Genomic DNA, 17,366 nt, shown 5'->3' with positions numbered 1-17,366 from the left:
ATTCATCACTTTTATTATCTTTATTTGGTTATTACTGTACTTTTGTGTGTGTTGTCCCAGCAAAGTAAAAATAAATAAAAGGAAAAAGAAAAAAAAACCAACAAGAAAAACAACTGCTAAAATAAGATGTTGCTTATTGTAGGAATTAACTGAGGACAGCACGTTGTGAGATTGTAGAGCTGAAGCTAAACCAGTTTTTATCCTGGTGTGAATTAACCAAAAAGAGATTCCACGTGCCCTTTACCAGGGTATGAGTTTTACTAAAGTGCAAGGATCTGGAGCTAAATCTTTATACATATCAGGAAGAATTTGTACCATCTCAGACCAATGACAGGCCATCAGCACTTCGAAGTGAGGAACTAACAAAATGTGGTGGATGAGATGGTGTATAACTGATGCTTCCATGCACTATTTTATGCACTCTGGATTAAATCACCATAATAATGGCAAAAGAAGAAGAATTGTCAAGCTTGCCTCCAGAAATTAGCAGCTGCTGATGGCTAATGGGAAGTGAAGTGCAGTTGCCAAATTTGCCATTTCTAGCAAGTGCCCACCACGGCCTTGCTGGGGTGGTGACATTCCCTGTGCCTGTGTCACAGGCTGTGTCACAGCGTGCTCCCGAGGGTGCTGGGTGTCTGTGGGTGCCACCGTGAGAAGGGGCAGGGCACAGCCTGGGGGGTTCTTCACACAACTGGCAGTCAAGATGATCTATATATGTTAATAAAACAAAGAATATTTCTGAAGAATGTTACATGTATAAAAATATGACTTTCAACTCTGAAAATAAATAAGTTCAATTTATTAAGAGCTGGTGTCAATGCTGAACAAAATACACATCTTCTGGTAAGGAAACATTTTGGTGAAGTGTACGTTTTTTCCTTCTTTTTTTTTTTTTGATTTACTAAAATACAAGTTGGACCTTTTTTTCCTTTTTGTAAATATATCATTTGTCTCCCTTAATTACATATCCTTATAACTGTGACCATCATTCTCCTTTAAGCCAAAGACTGAGGGTTTGCTATTTTTTTAATTCTTAGGAGTCTGGCCACAAATGCCATTTTCTTAAGGGAAAATACTTAACAATGAAAAAAAAAAAGAAAAATATATTTTTTCTAATAAATAAAAATAATTTAAAATGCTAGAGGCTATACATGACTAGTTTTGATTATGTTCATTTATAAATGAAATAGTTTCCAAAATACGTGGAAGCAATATCAAAGGCAGACAAACAAAGATCTGTCTACTTTATTTTCCCATTAAGCGTGCCCTTCTTAACTTCTCCATCAGTGGTTCAGCAAGTAAGAGGAATAAATGTCACATCACCATTCATGAAGTTTGTCAGGCTTTATAAAAATAGTTCTGGCTTCGAAGGAGTCAACATTCATCTTCAACTTCTCGTATTGGTGGTATCAAGCTGCTTGTCGATTTATATTGATTGATCTGATTGGCCATGTGAGTGCTCATGGGCTTGATTTGAATGTTTCTGGGATAGGCATTATCCGGCTCATCTGTAAACCATTTCTTTTCTGCTAAGGAGCAAAACAGGTAGAGACAGAATAAGGAGGGAAAAATGAAAGTGTTAATTAGTGAAGCACACATACACAGAAACATTAAAAAAAAAAAAAAGAAAATGGGAGCAGTCAGTAAAGTTTATAGAAAACAGAGATCAATAGAAGGTGACTTTGACCAATTACTAGCAGTACAGTGCATTAGATTAATACTTCTGAAAATGCTGTTATGAAAGGAGGATGATGCTTGCAGATTTGATAATAGAAGCTAAAGAAAACTGCCAATATGCTAGTTTGCTTGTTGGATGTAAGAGAGCTCTTTTCTTGTGCCCATGCTCAGGTGATTCATTTATTGAAAAAAGAAAAAGATACAAATCAAAGTCTAAATTAAGAAGCCAAGGAGAGCAGGTGGGATAAGGGTAATACAGAAAAGAGCATGTGAGTCTATACACAGGGGCACCTAAAGAGTCAGAGACTTCTCTGAACCATTTCAGCCTTGGGGTGGCAGCCCAGAAGATCATGCAGGAGAACATTAAACACTTTCTGCAGTTGGTGTTACAATAACCAGGACTTGTATTCCTGCTGCCAGGGTTTAAAATGGGGTGGGGAACACTGCAGCTGACTGTGGTAGGGACTCCAGCTAATCCTGAATGGCTCAGTCCTGGTGACATCAAGGCAAAGGAAGTAAGGACTTAAAGGAAAATTAGAGAGGAAGCTCTTTCTTTTCTACCCTTGAGCAATGCCTGTTTCCATGAACACAGGAGGAATTTTTATGGTGTGGCTTTAAGGTGGGCTGAGAGCAATGTGGGAGGATGCTGAGAGGCTGCAGCACTGCAGCCCTTCCCAGCTGTTCAGCCCTGTAACCACTGTGTTGCACTGCTCCATTGCAGGTATGGACAAAAGCTTCTTAAAATTCACAAAAGAAAAAAAAATTACAGCAACTTCTGCAGTAATTTCTCAATGACAGGTATGCAACCTTACAAGAGAACTTTATTCCAGGACTTGGGAACTCCTGATCTAGAGATGCACAAATGCTGGTCAAGGCACAAGTGCACATTAGGTGTACTTGTGCCTTGACCAGCATTTGTGAACAGAGTTCTGTCTCCTTTCTTGTCCTCCTTCCCCAGATTCCAGAGGTGGGTGGGCAGAGCAGTGGACACTTATGGTTCTGGGCATTTCATTATTACATGCAAGGTTCAAAGTGTGTCACACCAGAGCTGCTACTCTTACATGTATGCACTACTTCTCACTCCAATGGGGAATGCAAAATGCTGCTGAAGCTTTAGTGCCTCACATAATAGAAACTGCTACTTTTCTAACCACTGAAATGCTGCAGTACCTGGAATCAGCACAGAAGTGGAAAGAATGCTCATTTTTTAATAAATAAATTATTCAAAATTAGCAGAGAAAAATTCACCTTAGAAACCCAAGGATTGAGCACAAAAGCTCAGGATGTAAAGGAGAGAAAAGAAATTGAAAGGCTGAGAAAAAGAGAGGAAAAATACCTGGACATAACAGCACAAAAATAAACAAAGACCTTTGGAGTTAGAGTCTCTCAAGAAGTAGCTTAATCTCCAGAATTACTGGACTTTTCAGTCACTTTAATGAATAACAAATTAAACCACTTTTACTCTATATGGATTTTTAGAATTTACAAGCCAAACCCCCACTCCCCATTAAAACCTTTGCTACCCATTCTTACACATGTTTTAAAAAATTAAATCTAGGAATGGTGTTACTTATTAATAGCTTATTACTAAAGGGAAATGGAACTACTGTATTGTTTTTCTTGTAATTTTCTAAAATGCTTTTCACTTGTGTTTAAAAATATCCTACTCATTTGTGACCAGACTAAATAATTCCCTGCCCCCTTAAAGGTGCCTGAGTCTGAACGATGCTCAATCTCCCATCTCCCTCTCTCTCACCTATTATAATTAAGTTCCCTTTGATTTGAACAGATTGGACGATAGGAATTCATAATGTTACATCCTGCACACTGAAGCTAACTGATTAAGTGCTTTAAATTATTCTTCCTGACAGAATGATAAAGTTACAATCTGTTCAGAGATGATCTACAGCTTGCCAGACTCCTACCGTTTCTTTCTACATTCATTTATCTTTTTGTCAAGCAGTTAAAAAAAAAAAAAAGCCTCAATTCCATAGATCTTTTAAAGTAATCAGAACATCTGAATTATTAATGAGACTTTAAGGGAATGATTCCTGATGGGGGCCGGTTTAAGAAAGGTTGTAGGAAAAAGAAGTCTGGGAATGTGTACACATCAAAATAATTTCAGCTCCATTTAAAAAACCATTTAGTTCAAGTGTGACACATGAACCATTATGCATTTGTGGAAACCAATTTTATGTGATCTACGATTAAACTAACCTTTCAGAGAGGTGTAAAGTGTGATGGTTATCATGTTTTAAAAGCCTTGTGAGATCACATAAACAATTTCAAACTAACAGTTTTCTAATGGTTTGTGTTTAAAATGATTTTGAGGCAAGTTAAGCACCGTGAACTTTCATTGCTACCTTGTTTTTTTAACACACAGTGCAAAAACTTTTCTTACAAACAGAACTTGGTGCAAGTTAATTCAATGTTGTAGCAAGTAAGGGGAGGCTTGCATGAGTGCTAAGAATTAGAACTGTGTTGTGTTTCTCAGTAGCCAGTGTAAAGCACTTCAGAATACCCAGCTTTCCCTAAAATATTCCAAATAAGCAATTTATTTATGTGTTAAATTTACAATAGAACTCCTGTATAGGGAGCTGTCCTTTAAAAAAGACACCCCCCAGTCTCTTTTTGCCTTTACCTGGCAAGTAATACATACAGAACATTAATAATAAATGCAGAAGCTGTAGACTAATGCCTTTTGCTGTTTAGATTTCTTTTTGCCAGTGCTGAAACCTTGACCAAAGTATTATCATTCTCCAGCATGCAACGTTTAGATCCAGCTTTATACCTTTCCTGTTTCCCTCTGCTGTCAAAATTATCACTGACCACATAACAATAAATCGCCTGTGCAAATTCATGGACCTCTCTACTTACCTTTGAAATGCGAGCTCAACACTCCTGATCTTTACTCTTGGACACTATGATAGTCTGCTCCCAGTCACTAAATGTTCTTCTTGAAGCCCCTACACACTTTTCAGTCTTCTATGCTATGTTTACAGCCTGATTTTGGTATGTCTTCCAGAGTCTTAGCACAGATTGTTATCTTTAATATTTACTTTTTCCTTTACATCAGTTCAGAAACCCCCTTTTTAAAGTCTTTATCTATTGCTATATTCACCAAGCACTTTTAAGTTCTCTGTCATATTGAGTCTGTTTCTCTCCCTTTTGGAATATGCATATTGATCCTTACCAGAAATGTTTCTACATTATAGTGACAACAGGTATAGTTTTTTACCTTATTTTTTCAGGAGCTGCTAAAAAAGTCCCTGATCTTCCTACGCTATTTGACAGGCTTCTTTTTGACAGCATCACCTGAGAGATGTTGGAACAGCTTAGTAACTGAATGTATCAGACAGCAGAAAACACTTTCCTCTCAAACATCTATGTTTGTAATGGCCTATCAGCATCAGTGCATCCATGAGGGTTCAAAAGGCTTAATGCTGATATTACAAATAAATAAAAATTAATGGTTTTGTGTAACAATCATCCCCACAGCATAAAAAAAGGATATAAATAATCAAAGTAAAAATATCAAAATACAGTTTTCCTCAACTTGTATAAGCAATTGTCTCCAAGAGATTTACTGTACTAGTACTTTAAAATTTCTATCATTAATTTTGGACTGAGTAGAAACTTAGAGCAAATGTCACTGTGAAACACCCCCTCTTCTTAAATAGAGGCAAAGAAAGTACTACCCAAACATAACACAAAGGTTTTGCTATATTTGTATTCTCACCATAATTTTGTATTCTCACCATAATCCCAGGTTATCTTTCAACTGTTTAAAACATGCATTTTTTGTCTTCTGTGTCACTTGCAGTTTCAAATTAGTTTGCATGTATGTGTTTGTGTGTCTCCTCCCTGCATGTAACCATCTTGTTTATAACTAAGCTGAAAATTATTCCATGTAATTTGTTCCTGTATGAGAAAGAAAAGTATTGGAAGTTTCTCCACCCACCTGCTCAGCACTTCTGTGTTTGGCAGATTAATATTTTGCATGTAGCAGGCAGTAAGAAATTTGCAGGGAAAGAGAGAATAAACTATTTTTCTATTAAGAACTTTATGTTCCTCCAGGCCAACTAAAATTTTGTGACAAAGATAATGTTCTGGATTTGTTCTTGATTTTTTTATTTTTTAAGCTACCAAAATTCTTAGTTTTGACAATGGGAATTTCACTGGAAAATGCCTGACTCTCTCTGTTTAGGTCAATGCCAAAAACCTGCAGGTTTGCTAGACATGGTTTTGTGTCAACACTTAATCTCACTATGGACTTGGTTTCCAATGCTGAAACCATGCCGGGACTGATATAAATGGCAGGACCTTCATTTAAAAACCTAAAATATAACATCCTGACATTGATGATACTTCTCCACTTTCAAAAACTATTCTACCATTCTGCAGTGGTTGGCTGACTTGGGATAAAACAGGAGATTTCCTCTTCCTTTTCAATATAAACACCAACAGAAAGTATTTCTCTACTTATAACGACCAACCTCCATTAGTGCATTCATCTCAGAAAACCTTCATCACTATAATAAAGTATTTGATCAATCTGACTATAGTCAGCAGTGGAAATTGTAAACAACACCACTAAAAGTCAAAAGTTTTAGAATTCTAACTTCAGGATAGAGGACAGAGTTGGAGTAGACTTCAATGTAATTTGAAGAATTCAGATTTTCCCCATGTTAGATAGATATTGCTCTTCTGCTGTTCACAAAGTAGGCAAGTTACTTCTCTAATGTACATTGTTTATATTTTTTTTTTCTATTTGAGCTGCTCTGTTATACAAATACTATTTTTTTGGATAAAAATCTTTATGTAGCATGTGACAAGTGGCTTCATATTACCACCCTCCCTTTCTCTGCTAAATGGAAAACAGATAAAACATTAATGGAAAAGCATTTTGGTGTCAAAGCCATTAACATTCTTCCAAAATGTGTAACTGCTCTCAACTATCTTCAATCAATTCTGCCAACATAAAAAGATGCTCATGTACATACACGGGGAATAAGAAAGTAGGGAGGGGAAGGTCGGAAAGAAATTGGATGAGGAAAATGGGAAATTAAAGTAATGTCTGCATCACGATAGGCATCTTCATTGAGCAGGAACCTGGGTGTTTACAAAAGGACACGTGCAATTAGAAAGGCAAGCAGATGAGAGGATAAAAAACAAAACAGGGTTGAGAAACAGCAGCAGCAGCAGCAGCCAGTTTTACTTCTGGTTTGGTGGGAAAAAAAAGGCAAAAGAAAACCAACATAACAATCAACCAAACAAACAAACCAATAACTGAATAAAGTTTGTAACTATTTTTTTTAATTTCACAAGTTTTCACAAGGACAAAGTTATAGAGGGAAACCCACAGCAGTTGCTAGGTCATGCAGAACCATTAATTTTCATACCTTGGCCCATTCTATTCATCCTTGTTGCACTTTAGAAAAAGAAGTAAGCTATGTAAGTTTTACAATGCTTTTAAACTGTCATATTTCTGGTTGAGCACTTTAACTGGCACATCCTTGTAGCAATAAATATTCTGAGGGCAAAACATGATAACTTTCTTTGCAAAAAGGAACACGTGAATTTTTCTTTATGATGAAGAGCAACTGTAATAGTCTCATTTGTAGGGGAGCAACCATAATTTGCAATGTATTTCACTGATTGGACTTACAGCTGCGTTTGAATGCACACTCACACTTATGGACTGTATTCCAATCATTATGCTTAGCACTGCACAGTGGTATTCTCTGTAGCCCACTTACACAGTTCCAGGTTTTGTCAGTAAAAGTGCTTGGCTTTATTGTCAATTCACACAGCAAGCAAATCTTCAAAATTGTCATGCTTGGGGAAGGGGAAGGTAGAAGACAAAACTAACCATAAAAGCACCTTGATTGGGTTGGCAGTTACAATGCTAATCATTCCAAATCTAAATATTTTTCTGTCTGCATGCTTTCTTGCTGGATAGCCAGGGAAGAGGGGATGTGTTTCTGCCCTCCCTACCCTTGGAAACCCTCCATAAACCTAGAGCTGGCTGTATATTTCAAAATATACATTGGCTTCTGAAGTTTAAACCAAGAAAAAAAAAAAGTAAAAGCAAGCCTGAACTATCATTCCTATGGCTGTCTAGGGCAGGTTCCTTTCACTATATTTAGTTCCCTGCCACAACTTTTTTTGGCTACATGTGTCATGGGTGACAATTTGCAAGAACTAAATTCTGGCAAGTGCACGGAACACAACACCTCAGCACTGTGAATATTTCCAGCCCAGCCCTCTTCTTCTCCTCATTAACAGCCTGGGGCACAGCACCTTTTCTCCCCACATGGGAGAGACTTAAAGGCACTCAGTTGTCTTCCCTGTATTCCTGCATACTGGCATGCACCTGTTGAAAAAAACAGGTGGAACATGCAGCAAGATTTCTGGAGGTTCTTCACATAGGACTCTTGTTGGAAGATTTATACGAACACTAACTTGGAAAAGTTAAACTACCATCTGGGGAAAGGAACAAAGTCCCTTGAGATCTGATATGTAAGCACAGAAAAATGCTTGCTCTTTTCTGAACATTATTTATTCTGTACATAAGGTGACTAATTCACCTTTTAAAGACGTAAAAGTCCCAAGAAGGCAGTTTTTAATGACTTACATCCAATATTTATGATACATATGGCTTTTTATCCCAAATGTCAAAAGTGAAAGAAAATATAGCTATTCATGTGGCAATATAAATAGACAGAATAATAATTTAATATGCAATTAGACTCTTTCTAAACTTAAATTAAACCATTGGAGTTGTAAAACTTCATGCCCCGACAATTTCAGTGTTAAAGGGAAAATACACCATCTCCAAAAGACTAGCATTTTAGAGAAAGCTCTTAAACAAGCAGAAAAGTCCCTGATATTGCTTTGGTATAAAGCAGATATTTAGCAATAATATATACAAGGAGTGTAAGCCCTATATAATATAAGCTTTGAGAGTGAAAAATCAGCAGGGATTTTTTTTTTGCATGGTTTTTGTTTTGGTTTTTTTTTGGGTTTTTTTTTTTTCAATAGGAGAGTTTTATAAGCTTCAAATAAATGTATGAGCTCCTGTAAATATGAGTATTAAAAAAAACCTACTGCAACATACATCAACACTTCTGCACTAAATGACTTTCTTTGTGTAACTCTGACATCAAGAGCAAGTGTTCATGTTAAATATACTCTATTTTCAGATATGTAGAGTAACTGCAGTGAGTTATTTATGTTTTCAGTGTGCCTATGGGTTTGGAATTCTTTTTTTATTCTCCCCTAGCATCATAAATAACTTTTGGTCCGTCTGCTTTGTTGCTGTTGTGCTTAAGGGTTTTATGGTGGTGAAATAAAAATGACAATCACATGCACACTGTCATACATATGCAAAATATGTGTACAAAAAGGGAGAACTCCATGGGAAAACAGGGAACATTACTGCTGGAAACATTAACCGGGGAGAATGGGTGGTGAATGCAAGTTTCACACACAGTGGGAGTAGATACACATATCAAAGTCTATCTTCCTGCACATACTTCTGTTTGTCCCGGGAATCTCTGCTCTTGGTGCGGTTCGGTCGGTTGGCTGTTGATGGGATAGAGTGAACTGATGAGCTCTTCTTGCTGGAAGAGTAGGAGGAATGGGAGGAATGAGAAAGGCTGGCTCGGGACTGGCCAGCGTTGTGGTCAAATTGCATCAAACAGAAGATCAAGTCCGTCGGCACAAGCTCAAATTCATATGGTGGGTTTGTGATAACGTAACTGGAAAGGAAGACAGAACAGAAAAAAAAAAGAAAAAAAGAAAACAGGTTTAGATTTATAATAGAAATTTCTTCTAGAGTTGTTAGCTCAGGAACACTTAGTCCAATTTTTCAATTTCTGTTTGTACCTAATATTAGCTCACATAATTCCCACTATGGTTTAGGATCTTTTTAAGCCAGCTGTCACTTTTTTTATGTTTTCTGTCAGACAGACATAATGCCTGAGAATTATGTTCTTCAAGTGATTCTTAAAATGATTTTTCAGAGGAAACCACCATACTAACCATGCTTCTTTCTCTGGTTGCACCATAATGCAATGACCCTAGAAAATATACTTATATATTGACAAAAAACAGTAACACACCCACCACAAACAGTATTTAAAAGAATGGCTGAAAAGCAGACAGAGGAGGATTTCACATGCAGCTTATTTAAATATATATTTAAATACATATCACATTTAAATACATATTTACATAGTTATTAAATATTTAAGTACAGTCAGTAGAACAAGGGATATAATTATTGGTTTGGATTGTGACTGTAGTTAAAACAAGTTAAGGAAAATACATCAATAACTTTATAGCGAGGTTAATTTTGTTCATTCACTCCACATGTACATTCATAGCCTCAAAGAGCATTTATAAAGAGAAATCTGCACATCCAAGAATCCAACATTGCTTAGTACAAATCCCAGGCCTGAAATAAAAACTTGCTCAATTTCAAGAATCCCCACCTTCACCTAATGGCCTTTCAGGGTATGAAGGACTTATAGAGCAGCTGCTAAATTTTTTCATGCATGTGAAAAACAGACTTGAGCGAGGCAATAGGCATTTTCTGTCCAAACAAGAAATGAGTAAAAATTGAACATGAAGCTCATGACTTCGTTTCAAATTAATTCAATGCTCATAAGAAATCTGCTTAGCTGCTTCAGGGACAGAGGTCCCTTATTAAGCCAACAAATAATCCCAAGTATAGTAACTACAGTGTAAATCTAAACTGCAACTCAATTTTTCTACCCAATTTATTCAAATTCTTACAGAAGAAGCTGCTTTGGTGGGCTGCAGTGCTGTTTATTGCCATGTTCACCCAATAATGATGCTTTCTGTAGAGCATGAAACAGTAACAGATGGTAGATTTGTGATACTTCTGGTATGGGTCTGTGTGTGTATTTCTAGGAAGCACTTAATTAAGACACATTTCAAGCAAGCTGCTAAATGGCCTTCAGTTTGCAAAGATGGAAATGTGTCTGCTCTATTTAAAGCACTAAGGTCAGGCTTGGTGCTACTGAAGTAAAAATGTAGTCTACCAAGAGAAGGGCTTCCATTTACTGGAAGAAATTATGCTTAGACACAGATGGTACTGATGGGAAGCCCACAGGAGTATTATTTGAGCATTCAGAAAAAGACTAGCTACTGTAATTTAAATTATTATCCCACAACTTAGAGTTGATTGATATAAGGAAGCTGAAGTCCTTTCCTTGCAGGCAAACAGTGGATCAGCATAGAGCAAACAAGCTAAAGATACACTCTGAAAATTTAATTTAGAAATTTTGAATAAAATCAGCTGACAACTTACGCTGTGATATCCAGCTTATGATTTAAAGTCAGATAGAATCATGGTAATATCCTCAAAGAGGATTGTGGAAAAGTTATGCAAAAATGGAGCAAGGTCTTTTTTATATTTACTAAAGGCACTGGGTTTTTCCTTGCTGAGAAGACTGAAGAGCAGTGAAGCAGAGATGTTCTGAAAGACCAGACTCACCGTTTAGTGCATTGGCTGGGAGTACTTAGATGTGCATCCCTTAATCGATAAATTCCAAAGCAAAGCATATTGTATGTTTTCAGTGCTTTACAAAACAGATCTCCATAACAACCTCCATCCTAGAGGAAAGAGAGGAGATTAAATAAAAAAAGAGAACAGCACATTTTTTTTCCTTTCTTTTCTCTGTTAACACAATGTCAGGGAACAAGTCATGCAATATGAACTTATTTAAAAAAAAGACAATGTATAGACAGTCTGTTGTTTGTCTCAAATGAGAGCCTTTTACCCAAGGAAATGAATAATCTAAATGTTTTATTTCAAATAAGTAACCATGTAAAGTGATGACTGTTATTTGGGAGAGCCTTGGTCCATAAAATAATGGCAAATTGGAAAGAGTGAGTGATTTGTTTTAAGCTGGAAATCTAAATTTTGGTACCAGACAATGCAAGTTCTACAAATTATATTACTGTGGTATTAGAATTGTTAGTATCTTTCACCCTTTCTTGGCAGCAGTCATACTGTCATCCAGACCAAAAAACACTCATGAGGAGCACACAGAAATTAGAGTTCTATGGGTTCAAAAGGATAATAAAATATCTACTGCTGTAAAATAATGGCTAAGTGTATGATTAGCAAAAAAGTAAGTTTAGATTTGCTCATTTGTATATCCAAAATAGCAAGTCTTAAGTAATCATGAGAGTTAATGCATTCTGCCTTCATAGATGTAGTGCAGTTGAGGCTCTGGAAATTCAAAAGATGGGTGTTGCTTATTGTATTTGTGGAAATGTTAAGCTGCATGCCAAAGAGTTTTGATGTGCTTCTAGTCTCAGCTGCAGCTACACTACTACATCAGCTGAAAGGCTGTAGGCTTCTATCTGTGTACTCTTGCTCTAATCCTTAAACTGGGATTCCCTGTCATTTCTGTGAAGAAGGTAATTCCATTCTTTTGGGACAGAGCTGGTCAACACAGGGTTAATTTAAGAAACATAAATACAACATCATCATCATCAAAGCAGAGTGGGTGCTTTGGGATTACCTCAAGATTTCAAAATGTGGCCAGAAAACATTTCTAGATATTTTATTTTTATATGATGCATTATTTTTAAAAGATCATTTATTTGGTTTGGGGTTTGAAATTTTTTTGCTTGTTTTTTGACTTCATCCTTAGAACAGTGCAGTCAAATTATTAGAAAATTAGGATTTCATAAGAATTTCAGTTCATCCAAAACCAGCAGAAACCAAACCTTACAACTTTGTTTTCAAGCTAATAAGCAGATTTTAAGAACTAGAAGCTCTGTGAAAACAATAAATAAGCTTATCAAAACCCAAAAAAGGTATATCTATACATATTGAATATATTTAGAATTCATTATTGCTATAATGGTTATATCATCAGCTCATCTATCTCTTCAGCTGACAATGAAGAGCCACAGCATTTTCTGTATGAATATGCAGGCAAGAATCCTGGGCAGTCATATAGCTTCTTAAAAAGGTAAAGAGCAAACCTGGCACTCCATGCTATAAATTTTTAAACAATCCAAAAGCTCTATTAAATTCAATAATAGAAATTATATACTTATTGAGATAGATTTCTCACTCAGTCTGAGAGAAAGCTAGCAGAGCACAGACCAGCCTTGGTCCTGCATTTCCCTCATGATCTTACCCCTAGGTCTGCAAATGGCCCATCATACAAAGCCAACTGAGCAACTCGACACCTGTCCCTGTTTGCAAGTGTCTGGGGCGTGCTGTAACCTCCTCTCAATGCATTTTCCTCAGCAATCAGTGCTTCCAGCTCTGGTGTGGCTCCTCCTGTTACCAATGTCCGTATCAGTGTGAGGATATTGTCATTGAAGTATGTCTGCAGAGATAAAAGAAAGCTCTTTAAGCAAACACCATTAAAGTCACAACTGAAGACATCCAAATTACAACTTTTCCGGGTTTCTGCTGTTTAAAGTTCTTGGCTGTCTCTTCAAATAATTTTATATAGAAAGTGAAAAGACAGCAGCCTCCAATTACTCTATTTTCTTCTATCCCATTAGGCTCCTATACTAGATCCTTCCTTTTAAACACCAATTCAGGCTGATTTTTATTAAAGTACAAAAATTTGAATGATTTATGTTTCCTATAATTGGTGTTAGTAGTGATGCAATGACTGCTTTCCTTCTCATCGCCCTCATGTCTAATAATGGGCTTTAGGACATGTAATTGTAAAATTCAGACCACATTTAAAGCTTACACAGGCTAGATTGCCTTTTTACTCTTGTCACCAATTCGTTGGGGAGCTGCCTTTGTGCTGCAAATGTCATTACTTATTACTGTGGCTGGACTCTAGCAGTCTAACCGATGTATTGTACTAAACATCTTATTACGAGACTTGACAGTGTTCCTACATAAGCATGTATCAATTAAACATCTTGAGTTCATTCCAGATAAATGTATGATGAGTTTGGGATCCTGGTGGTCCTTTTAAAAAACTCTAGGGTATAGGGTAAGTGTGGTTTATTAGGGAAGATTTACTCCACACTGACATTTTGCCAGCATCTGTAGCATTGCTGGTCTGTCAGGCAAACAATGGGTATTTAAAATATTAATTTAAATCCAGATGAATGACTTTCAAGTTCACTTAAAAGTATACTGGTATAGTTCAGACATACTCAGTTAAACATCTGCAATGTATTGTAGTGGGCAAAAAAAAAAAGAGTTGAACAAAAAAAAGGAAAGACTGTCACTTATAATGTCACCAGTGCCTGAGTTTTCAGAAGCTTTGTAAGTGCAGGGAACATAAAAGGAAAAAATGAACTCACTGTAGAGTACACAGGATTGACATTACTGGATTTCTGGATTTTGTTGAATTTAGGACTTAGAACAAATGTCTGTAATCCATCCAAGTAAAAATGAATAGTGAATTCTCCAACAGTGCTTGCTGCCTAAAGACTTTTATTTTTTTTAAATAGTACTTTTCAATGAAATTCATTGCTCTAGCCATATAATGCAACTGTATTTAATACATGGGTAAACTGAGGTAGAGGTTGAAATATTTTATCCTGAGATCAAAAAGCAGAACTGGCTTCCTATCCATGTTACTTTGATATTCTTTCTTTGTATAATGAAACTTCAGTTTCATTGTTTGCTGGAGATGACAGATAAAACAGAAGAAAATGAGTTCTACGCAGCAATGTTTTTCACTTTACATTGAAGTTTCCTAACTTCAAGCTTCTCTGTTTATTTACATAGGCATATATGCCATTCACCTGTTGACTAAATTAAAATGAGAGGAACATATTCTTACTGTTATACATGCCCTAAAGCAAATATTTGCATCTCATCAACTCCAATTATTTAAGTTAACCTGGATAAGGCACTACATATTTTAACCACAAAGCATATTGTAAGGAGTAGTCTGACATGAGCAGAGGTTCACGAAGATTCAGCCAGTCTAAAACAACAGCTAATCTCAAATCAGCTCTTACACATGTGGATGCACTGGGTAACAATTCAAGTGTAATACTCAAACCTCTCTTAACTTATAGAAAAATCAATGTGACCCCTTGCAGGAATGTAAGTCTGGAGCGATTACATGATGTTTAATAGGAATTGCCACTGTGAGAGAGAGAAGACATTCAGGCATGATTGTTTATTTTTCAATTACTGCTTCCTTGTTGTCCCTGAGATGAAATCAGTCGCCCTCTTTGGCAACTCTTTCCACCGTGCTGTACCTCTAAGGCAAAACTAAGACCCTTATTAGCAAAGGAAGCAGCATTTATTGTGGAACAATGGCTTAATTTGGGTTTCACACCATGACTGATGTGGATAGCACCATTCAATCAGATGGATGAGTGCAGCCAAAAGATGTTGGATTTGTTTGGTTATTTTTTTGGTTTTTTGCAGTCATTGGGAGAAGAGATTCCAAGTTTCAGGACAAATTGCCGCAGCATTGTATCTGATCAGAAAATGTCCAACCATAAGCAAAAAAACATGGGTGAATAGGAAGCTGTAACTTCTCACCTTCTGCTAAACAGGGTTGCTTCCTTCTGTACTAAAGTATTTAGCACTCAAGAAAAATCTGTCTGCCCATGCTTCTGATTGTCACAAAAATCAGACTCCTTATAACATCTTGCCAGTTTGGAACTAGGGGAACACTGAAAAGCTGAACTAGCTGATATCCATTTCCTATAGAATAATAATACACTGATATTAATTTGAGAGTGATCTTCTACTTGCTCTGTGGGAGGGTACATGGCCTGAATATGCCAGTACTTATAAGAAACTGATCTACAAAATGTCTTTGGAAAGGTGCTGTTGTACTTAAAGTAACAAGGCACTTTCCAGTGATGGAAAAGAATCCCTTTTGTTGAGTGTAAAATCAAAACTGAAGAAATACTTGTTTGCTCTTGTCATTAACCAACTCCCACATTAGACATGTGTGTGATCCCACTTTAATCAGCATCCGGAATGAGAATATGAAATAGGTGTATTCTAAACACAGGAAAAAAGAAATGCATCATAGACACTGAAACTGAGTAAATAGCAAGGAAATAATGACACAGATATCTGAGCTAGCAGTGCCACCTAGCCATTGCTTTGGAATTGTAGTGCAGCTCTTTCAAATGTTTCAAGGATGCTTTCCCATTTGTTCAATCATTTTTAAAGTATAATTACCAGAGTGCTTATGTTTTGCAGTTAATGCTGTCATGTCTTTTAAACTAATTGGTCTTCTACAGAAAATTTAACTGAAAATTAGCACATCTTTTAATAATATTGCTTTAACTTTAATAGCACTTTGCCTTTCATTTATAATTATACTAAAATTGTCATTTTTCAAGTTATATCTGCCTTTTTTGTCTTTGCTAGTGGGTTTTTAAATTAATTTCTTTTAAGAAGACTCCTCCTCCTCCTCCTCCTCCTCGACTACCTGTGGTTTTTAACCTCACTTTCAAACAAATATTTTAAGTTGCTTTTCTCATTCAGGAGTAATAATATATATCCAAACCTGAGGAATGACGGAGCTAATATCAGTAATTCATACCAATAACAAAAGGGTTTTGAGACAGAATAAACAGCAGACAATAAATTACAGCATTTCACCATTTGAAAATCTATTAATTCTTAAGCTCTTGTCCAAACTTTAAAGACGTTTGGGACACTAAGTTACAAGATGCTGCTTACTAATTCTCTGAACAGAATTGCATGAAAATAGTCTTGTGTTCATATCAAAGATTAGAACAGTTTATTTTCTGTATAAATAAGACTGTGAGGATCCCTTAGGGAGAATTCTTGAGTACGGGACATAATTTTTAACTGTTTTAATGATTTTCTTCCATTCCGTACTTTTTTTTAATATGAAGAAAAAGGAGGATTTGGTAATACAGAAAACAATCAAGACCTGAGGTTCTAGCACAAGCAAATGAATTCCAGGGCAGTGAATGTTAAGTGGTGCTGGAGATCCTTGTTTCCAACATTCCCTGGGGTCTGCTGCAGTGCTGGGTGTGGGAGGGACACCAGCCTGCCAGAACCAATGCAGTTCTCGTGTCTTCTGTGCCAAAAGGAGGAACAGGGAAGCTTTGGCTCTCAGGCCAGCTGCTCAAACCTTTGAAGGTACTGTGTGCTGAAAACTGGTTCCCTGCACATACAGGAACTATCTCAACAAGACCCAGAAAGTCCTCCTGCTCAAATACTTGAACAGCTATATGTGTGTGTGTGTATCTATATATATATAGATATATATATATATATGAGCTATAACTTTTCTATAGCTGAAGATAACATTTTTAAAAACCAGTTACAAAAAAGATGCTTCCAACCCCACACTTTTTAGTTACATTTCACTTGGTGATGAAGGCATGCTCTGCTTTTCAAAAGTGGTGTTGCCTTGAGACTGACAGACAACGTGTATTATTTCCCTGGGTTTACATATGCTACGACAAAATAAATATTAATATATCATTTAAGTACCTGATGTCAGTAGATGTCTCTTCAAAGACATAGTAATGATTAGCTGGATCATTTTAACAATAGCCACTGCCACAGGTAAAACATGAAGCAAGGCCAGAGCCTTCCCACAGGGCACAGTAAAGCTCTTGAACCAAACCTGGTGAGATCACTGCTACCAACTCATCAAAAACACTGTGCAGGTTTTGAGCTTGTTATTGTCCTCTGAGCAATG

At 36.5% G+C, this 17,366-nt stretch overlaps 1 protein-coding gene across 42 annotated transcripts in view; it reads right to left on the bottom strand.

The window, feature by feature from the left end:
- Positions 1-773: 773 nt before the first annotated feature.
- Positions 774-17,366, bottom strand: part of KCNMA1 (potassium calcium-activated channel subfamily M alpha 1) — a 421,949-nt gene continuing 405,356 nt past the window's right edge. For 7 of the 42 annotated variants that reach the window (XM_039727452.1, XM_039727454.1, XM_039727460.1 and 4 more), the window contains 5 exons: positions 12,867-13,061; positions 11,204-11,322; positions 9,216-9,440; positions 7,080-7,108; positions 774-1,529 (listed from right to left, as the gene is read on the bottom strand). In XM_039727452.1, the coding sequence (XP_039583386.1) occupies positions 1,375-1,529; positions 7,080-7,108; positions 9,216-9,440; positions 11,204-11,322; positions 12,867-13,061 (723 nt within the window). In that variant the 3' untranslated portion in view covers positions 774-1,374. Of the gene's footprint in view, positions 1,530-3,634; positions 9,441-11,203; positions 11,323-12,866; positions 13,062-17,366 lie in introns of those variants that run through there. The other 35 variants (XM_039727467.1, XM_039727471.1, XM_039727488.1 and 32 more) reach the window with 11 other exon arrangements.

The sequence above is a fragment of the Passer montanus genome, unplaced genomic scaffold, assembly GCF_014805655.1.
Source record: "Passer montanus isolate IOZ18808 unplaced genomic scaffold, ASM1480565v1 scaffold61, whole genome shotgun sequence".
In the NCBI taxonomy this organism is placed as follows: domain Eukaryota; kingdom Metazoa; phylum Chordata; class Aves; order Passeriformes; family Passeridae; genus Passer; species Passer montanus.
The sequence above is the reverse complement of the archived record's forward strand: the minus strand, read 5'-3'. Positions and strand labels throughout refer to the sequence as shown.